General features: G+C 44.5%; 1 protein-coding gene across 1 annotated transcript in view; it reads right to left on the bottom strand.

The window, feature by feature from the left end:
- Positions 1-5,833: 5,833 nt before the first annotated feature.
- BEAN1 (brain expressed, associated with NEDD4, 1) overlaps positions 5,834-8,699 on the bottom strand; it is a gene marked incomplete at its 5' end in the record, with an annotated part of 128,258 nt that continues 125,392 nt past the window's right edge. The window contains one exon of the mRNA XM_019505533.1: positions 5,834-6,680. Coding sequence (XP_019361078.1) covers positions 6,332-6,680 — 349 coding nt within the window. The remainder of the gene's footprint in view (positions 6,681-8,699) is intronic.

The raw sequence follows: 8,699 nt of genomic DNA, 5'->3' as shown, positions 1-8,699 counted from the left end.
CTCCCTTTGATCCGTGTTGGGATTACCTCCCTTTGGGCTTGGAGGATTGTCTCCTTAAGGAGCGACCACTTTTCTTGGACACCTGGCTCCCCTCCCCTCCGGGACCTCAGTGCCTCCCCGACTATTCTCCTTAGCTCATTGAAGTCCGCCCTCCTGAAATCTAGGGCTGCTGCCTTGCTGCAGGCCTTTGCCACCTGGTGCTGGATGGTGAATCCCAGCAGGTGATGATTGCTGTCGCCCAGGTGGTCGAGCACCTGCAGCTCCCTCACCAGGTCGTCGCCTGTGGCCAGCACCAGGTCCAACAAGGCGTCTCCCCTGGTGGGGCTGTGCACCTCCTGGGTTAGATGGAGGTCCTGCATTTGGGCTAGGAACCTATGTGAGCAGTCAGACCTGGCTGACTGCTCTTCCCAGCACATGTCTGGAAAGTTCAGGTCACCCATGATGACCATGCCCTTGGTCAGGATTTGAACATTTGCGTTGCAATTAGAGTGAGTGCCTGTTTTGAGCGGTAGCACAAATCTCCACTGACTTCAGCACTGGCAAGAGGACTCGGAGTGAGTCCCTACCTGGCTCTTCCAAGGCTCTAGGGTGAGGTTATTTGCCTATTTGAGAAGCACATTTCTTCTCAGTGTTTTTCGGTGCCGGGGGTGATGAATAGACTCAATGTTTTTTACTTTACTTTACTTTCCTTTCCGTGCCCCCCAGTTACGGCCAGTGGAGCCAGCCTCTTCCCTGTGCTCTAAGCCATGACTTCAGCACCCCATAGAGAGGGTCAGATTGCACTTTTTCCCCCTTACCCTGTACTGAGGGTGTGTAGAGTGAAATATTTTCTTGCCCAGGATTTGTCAAGTCCACAAATTGTCAGCACAGACAATAAAAAGCAAAGGGGGTTCCAGGGTATGCATGTGTATATTCTTTACTAAAAGTTCTGTCTTCAAAGGTTAGGATATTTAAAAAAAATCCCAAATCAGAGATGAATACAAAGGCTTGCAATGTGAGCAACAAGAAACATTGTGTCCAACCCTTTTTCTTCCTTATGCTGTTCCAATGAGCAAAAGGGCCATGTCCTGCTCTCCTCCAGCCCGCAGGACACTGCAAAGTTGTGTGAGGATTTCAGGCAAAACCTGACAGCCGGATAGAGTCAACTATCAGGGTTTTACTTTAGTAAGAGTTAGGTTACACCTTTATTGGAAGAAATGAGAAAAAAAAATTGTATCATGTAAAGTTATCATGTAAAAAAAATTACAGTAAGCGCATTACTCTGGTAATGGCAGTAGAATCTATTGCAGAATTGCTACAGTTGCATTCAAACTTCTGTTTACAGACTTTTCTGGCCAAAATAGCATTTAAGTTGTTTCCATCTGGATTTACCATATACTCTAACAGTAGTAATGTTTAGCTTTCATATGTTATGTCAATAAGAAGATGCACAAGTTACGAAAAATCACTCCTGCAAATCATTTTGCTGGGATACTATTGCAAAGTTATTTAGAACATTTATTACACATTCATACTTCTAATTTAGAGGCAATTTTTTTTAAGTAGCCATGTTTGAACAATTATTAACCGAAGCAATTATTTTGTCACAACAAATATTTCTTTAAAGTAACTGTATGGCAAGATGACCTACCATGCTCTCAGTGCTAGGTTACTTACAGAAATACTACAGTAAATGAGGAACAGTGCCCAATAAGGCCCAAATCAGGCGAAGTATGTGCTGTGCTTCTGTGCTCCACATGAACACAGACACTGATGTTCTTGTTGGCTTCTGTATCCCTCACTGACAAAGAAGTTGGACATATTTTTGAGAGATTAGGGTCTCTGAGTGAAGTCTACGTAGTCTGAAGAATAGAGGAATTTATTTTATAAAACGATACACCACAAGGGGGAGCAGACAGCTATTTGTAGACACTTTGCTATCTGTAATCCAGATTAGCACACTAAGGATATTTTAACTCTAGTGGTTGACAAGAGATTTTGATTAGATTTCTACAGTTTGAGCACTGGGGACATTTCTATTACCAGTCAAAATACAGCTCTGCCATTTTTACTAGTAACCCGCTTAAAATGAGATTGCTGAAAAATCTTAGCCCTTTTCTACAAATGGAAAATGAATGGAGGGAAATGAAATGCATGAACGTGACGCTGGCAGGTTAAAAATCATATACTTTAAAAACCATTAGCTGTGTGTTACCTATCACGTGTGAAATGTCCTTGGCTCCAGCTAGCTTGGGAAAAAGCATGCTGCAGGAACACCATTTCACAGCTAAAAATGGAAATAATTTTTTTTAGAACTGTTTTAATTTCTGATTCCAATGGGTCAACTTTTGCCACCTTCACTTGGGGTGAGTGGGTTCATTCACTGGGTCTGATTCTAACAGTAGCTTAGGTCGAATCTCCTTTTGCCATTAGTCCTACTGCCAGCAGGCCTACTTGGCAAACAAGCTCGTAGTCGGTGGGGGCGTCTACATGAGACACTAAATGCACAGTAGGCTAATTCTATCGCCTATTTGTGCAGCAGGCAAAAACCGTGCTCACGCACAGCAGAATTAGTCTTTTGGGCATTAGTGTCACAGAAAAGTGTGTGCTGGCGCTATTGCACAGTAGTGCTGATTTACGATGTATGAAGTTAGTACCTGTTGTTACAGGTACTAAACTTAATGTGCTGTAATTATGGCACATTAATGAACATGTAGACAAGCCCAGTATAAATAAAGGTGGAAGGCTCTAGTTCAGGGGCGGGCAATTATTTTGGGCAGAGGGCTGCATACTGAGTTTTGGCAAGCCTTCGAGGGCTGCATGACAGACAGCCAGGGGCAGATAAATATTAATTTTCTAAATTTTTTAGGGGCCCCGCAGGCTGGATAGAATGGCCTGGCAGGCCGCATCTGCCCCCTGGGCTGCATTTTGCCCACCCCTGCTCTAGCTCATGCAGTTTGCAGGGGTTTTTTTTGTTAGCATTAGATCCACAAACTAATCCATTTCACTTCGGTTTTTACTCAGTTCTGTAAGTTTCACTCTCTGTTCCCAATACAATAGCATGGTGGATTTTATTGCCCTGTTGGGAAATGTTTATATCCAAAAAGAAACCTATTTTCATAGTTACTTTATAAATAAAAGTACCTTATGTTTAAATTTAGGGTTTGTTGTTTGTTTGTTTTTGCAAACTTGCAGTGCCCATTAGCAGTTTCAGCTAGGATTGTTAATTTACATCTTTTTTTTGAGTGTGACATATTGTGAAGGTCAAAAAGTCCTGTTGAACCACAAAAGAGTTCTCTGTATCAGTGGGCAAACTATATACTGGCCTTATTTATCTAATAACATGCCTCTATAAGGCTCTAGCTAAAAACCCGACACTTCATACACATGATTCAGTCAGTAATGCTGTAATTTACAGAGCAGAAATAGCTATGAAATTACTGTCTTCCTTTCATATTAATTAAAACTGTATCAGTTTTTGGAATGTTGTATAGTGATTCTAATTGAAAATTGTACATCATGTCCAGGAAGTTTAACTGGGATTCTCATGCTTTGGATGATCTTTTCAGTCATTTTAATGTACTACTGGTTTTAATTAGTACTTATTTGTCCTTCCAATGGGATATTCAGTTGAGATTCTTTTTTGCCAGTACAAAAACTGACTGGAATTATTTGCAAGAGATTTAAAGAAAATGGGCCAGGTACACTGGCTTCAAGGGAGCCGCAATGACTTACACCATTTGAAGATCTGGATCTGTAGCTATGTAGAGTCTATGTACTCACCAAGCCACAATAAACTGAACCTTCATATTTACAGGGTTTTCCTCTGTTGTCATTAGTAGAATACATCCATATTTTGCAGATGGGGGTACAAGAACTAAGAGCAGATGCTAGATTTATGGAGAGCTACATTGCAGTGAAAAAGATCAGAACTGAATAAAATAATTTTGCACAAGGTTTGTAAGATCTGTAATGTCATTATGCATGCCAAGTCCTGATACACTTCACACTTTGGCAGTTACTAGAGGAAAAGGTTATGATCCTTTAAACCCACTACTGGCTTATAACTGAGAAAGAGACAAGTTAATGGCTGGAGATATAGTTTTGCACCAAGAGAATTGGGATGAAAATACCTTTTGGGCTAAGTACAGATGATCAGAAAGCCCGAGGCAGAATCGATTCAATCTAGGCAGCTTCCTCTATGCTGCATAGGTTGAACCAGTAATGAACTGAACTGATATTCAGTTTTCAATTGGGAAAGGCGGGGGAGGCCTGTACTGACCCACGCCAGCACGCAGGGGGCACTGGAGCATGTCTCCCAGCTTGCTGGCCATTGCCAGCCTGGCCAAGCGTCCCCAACCTCCTGCTTCCCCCCGCCACAGGGAGTTAAAATGAGGCTTCTGTCCTAGTGGTGGCCCACTTTGGGGGATCCTCCCCATCGGAGCTTCTCCCAGCCTGGATTCCCCAGCCCAGGCAGCCCTGGGGAGCTAAGGCATTCACTCCTTTCCCCTTCCCAGGTGCTGGTTGCTTCAGCTGCTGCCCCAGGATGGAGGGAAAAGGAGTCCTCCATTCCAGGTATATGCCCATGCAACCCAGCATAGGGATCCCAGGGAGCCCCCACCTCAGGGTGCTTCCCCCCACCCCAGCCCCCAAGCTGGGGGCAGCCCTAGGGAGCTATGGGAATTCTTCCCCTCCCAAACCCCAGAGCTGCTTGCCTTAGCTGCGGTGAGTCTCAGGGATAGCCCAGGGCAGCCTCAGGTAGCAGAGGGAAATTCTCCCACTCCCCTGCAACTAGTTTTGCCGCAGACTCCGACTCACAGCAGCTGAAGCAAAACTAGCAGCAGACCAGGAGAATTTCCATCTGCTCCCTGTGGCTACCCAAGGCTCGCAGGGGCTAAGGCAAGCAGTTCAGGAGAAGAAGAATTACCCTCAGCTCCCTGGGGCTGCTCCAGGCCGGGGGACCCTTGTGGGGCGAAGCCCCCCAAGGCAGGGGCTCCCTGGTGCCTCCATGCTGGGTTGCATGGGCAGGCACTTGGCTGGGAGGACTTCTCCTTCCCTCCTGTAGCAGCTGCTGAAGCAATCAGCAGCTGGGAAGGGGGAGGTTGGAGGGCTACCAAGGCTTGAAAAGCCCCCACCACAGGGCTTTGCCTTCCCCCATGTGCTGTGTAGACCCTGGCTTGGGGGACCTGGGGGATCTGCTCCCCAGTTACTATGGGTCAACAGATACAGGCAGGAAGCAGGCTAAGGAGCAGACGGGCAAGGCAGTCCCTGCTCTACTGGAGCAGACAACATAACTCAGGGCTGCAAAGCATCCTGGGATGCTGGGGGACTGTATTTTAACTTGGATCAGGAAAGGGTCTGGGACAGGAATTGCATAAACTGGGTTGACCCAAATCAGTTAAGTCTGATACTACATTCAACCAGGTTTATCTTAAACTGGTTTTGGCCATTTTGAAAGCAGTTTGTGTGCACTGAACTTCTGTTCTGCTATAGGTTTAAACCAGTTTCTGATCACCTAAACCAGTTTGTGTGCAACTTCTGTCCCTAGCCTTGGGATTTCAAAATACTTCAACTCACGGTTAGGTCTAGGCATCATGCTGTGATAGCATCCCCACAGGTACCAACCCCAGGCAAAGCTTCTAGAAAGATTGAGGATGCTACCCACTTAGTATTTCCAGGGATATGCTGCTATTTCTAGAAAGCCTGCTTTTACTGCTGTTGAAGGGAAAGGGGCACTCTTTGGAAAGGCAGAAATAACATGGGTGAGACCATCATATATACAGCAAAATACCCTTTCCTTCCTTCTGTTCACAGTATGGTGCTAACAACCATGTTCTCCAGGCACTGTTCAAGGTCTATTTGAAATATATTCAATTGAAAAATGCTTTTAAAGTTCTAGTTTTTATATCTTAGTAATAAGACATTTGGTGAAATGTATTGACGCCTACGACAACAACACACAGCTCTTTCTCCTTTTGCTCTACAACATGCAAAGTACCATAAAATCAACACATAGGCTCGACTGGATAACATGTATCTACAGTAACAGTGGCTGACTTCATTGTGTTCTCAGATGCTGTGAAAGGGTAGGATTCACTGCACGTCGCTGCTGTTTTTATGCTGCAGTTGTTTCTGTGTAACAAGTCGGGAACAACTGAAAGCTCAGAGATGAAAGTTTACCTAAACTTTCAAAATTTGCTGTAAAAATTTTTTTAAAAAAATCCCATTACATCCCCACATAAGATATAAAATAGGTAAAACTTTTACAGATTTTATTCTTCCACTGAAACCTCTTTTTCCACCTCAATTGGTCATACTCCCCGTGAAGTATGATGGGAAGAGCCACTTTCATTTACATGATTTGGTTGAGAAAGGTCTGGTAGTCAGGTGAAGAATTTTTCAGTACATCCATTGGCACCAATGGGATGGGGACGTTCTGCTCACATACGACAGTCTCGTAGGGAGGGGCAGCCTCCAGGGTGAGAGATGACATAGAAATGGAGGAGATGGGCTGTTGCAAGTCCGGCAGTCTGACTGGGTAATTAGCAGCCTGTCCTGTAGTCCCAGACGTTGCTTCCTCTTCCAAGCTAATGTTTATAGAGAAGTCGTTCCTTTGACAAGGATCTCTCAGAGAGTAAGGTGGTGGATCATCTGTAGGAATGTATATTTGTGTTGCTCCTGGTCCCACACACTCGTCATAGCTGAAAGAAAACACATTCTGTATTATGTTTGCCAGAAAGATGTTAAAGAGGTTCATGTTCGGGTAAAAGGCAGCAATGGGGTTATTTGGTATTTGTACCTCACCTCTCCTTGCCACTTGAGAAACTCTCAGCACAAACATTTAAGTGCATGTCTTCAAATATCTCAAGGTAAGCATTAATGAGTCGATGAGATTTTTCAGCCCCAGGCCTTTCCCACAGGAGGAGGTCATTCTAGCATGCAGCAGGCCCAAGAAGCCCTACAAGGCTCCCTGCTGGGAAGAAACTTATTGCAGGCCTAAACAGGCGACAGCTGCTGCTTATTATTTTCCAGTGGTGTCCATTTTGGTAATCGCAATCCGTATGCATAGTAAAAGTCTGTCCCTACTCTAAACAGTTTGTAATCTAAGTAATAGTAAACAGTTATCTAAATAGCCAAGGTAGAGCACGTGTGAGAAAAGGACAATATGGTATTACCCTCATTTACAGATGAGGAATTGAAGACAGCAAGCCCATAGCAGAACCAGGACTCAACCCCCAACCTCCCAGGTCACAGTCCAATGTCTTCCCCACAATGAGCTCTTTCCTCCCTCTACTGTCCAACTGGGCTAGCTCATTTCTTCTGGCCTTTATCTAAGGAAGCCAAGGCTCCACCCATGCCCCATGAATCCTCATCTTGTTGCCCCTGTTTGTTTGGGGGAGGGGGGAAGGAGAGCAGTAGGCAGGGGGTGCTGCTCTCCCAGCCGTGCTTGGGTCTGCACTGCATGGAGCTCCGCTCCAACTATAATGTCTCCTGCACCAAGTTCATCCTCTGCTTGCTGGCTCCCGCTCTATGCGCACCGACCACATTACGTTTGGCAAGGAGATCCGACAGCGGTCCTGACTCCGTGCTCCGAGCCATTCTTGGGCTCTAGGACTTGCTTACTAGCACCCACTCATACTTGAGACTGTTTTATTCTCAGGGCCTGCTCTGAAGGCAGGAGAAATGAGCTTTGTGGGAATGGCCCAGGCATGCCATAGGGCAGTGCAGACAAATCCATGTTCCCTTACATAACTATTTTAAGGTTGGTCACCCTAATACAAACATGCTGAGGTTTCCTTTCCCAACTCCATTCTGCCTAGCAGAGCTGCTGACCAATTTTGCTGAAGCCAGACAAATTAAGACAGTTTCTTCAGCCACATGAGCTTCTATGTGACGTCCCAAGCCATTTCCCAAAATCTTGTCTGCTTAGGAAGGGCTTGATTATACCATGCAATCCCCTAGCAAAGAACATCTCAGTGAGGCTGCGCTGGGCTCAGTATCATGCTCAGTGCAAGCAAGGCCACTAGAATCGGTCCCATAGGTGAAAGGTGAAGTGAGAAAGCACAGCCTGCATTGCCAATACTTCTGGTTAGCCAATAGCTCTTAAACTCAGTGGATATTTCTATTCTCCTCTCCATAAAGTTTATATTATCCCAAGGTTTCCTGCCCATTAGAAAATATATTTTAACCTGTGTCTTTAAATCTTAAAACAAGCTCCTGAGTATTTAAAAAAACCGAACTTGCCAGATTAAAGCTGAGTTATTTTTATACAGCATTTGAGGAAAAAAAACCACAAACCATTCCCCATTAATCTCACTGAAACATCAAAAACATATTTAATCTTTTTTTGCAATAAAATCTGGACCCGAGTTCATCAAGGACCTGATTTGGCAAAGCACTGAGCACATACAGCTCTCCATGAAGTCAGTGGGAATGGAGGAAGCTCAGACCCCTGCAGGACTGGGTACTCTGAAATATGCACTTAGTTAAATTATTTTTTAAGGATTAGGCTCTGAACCATTGAAGTCAGTAGAAATCTTTGCCTGATTTCAATGGACTCAATCAGGCTGATGAAAAGTACCTATTCTAGACAAGAGATGCTCAAAAATGTTTCTAAAAATCCCAGGGGAAAATCAAATAACCAAGGACCCAATTCATTCAGTTAAATGTATGAGAAATATTAAAATAAGAACTGCACTGCAAAAAATTCAGGGCACAAG

Source organism: Gavialis gangeticus, unplaced genomic scaffold (assembly GCF_001723915.1).
Source record: "Gavialis gangeticus isolate Ggan-Ray unplaced genomic scaffold, GavGan_comp1, whole genome shotgun sequence".
NCBI lineage: Eukaryota > Metazoa > Chordata > Crocodylia > Gavialidae > Gavialis > Gavialis gangeticus.
This window is presented reverse-complemented; position numbering and strand designations above follow the sequence as displayed.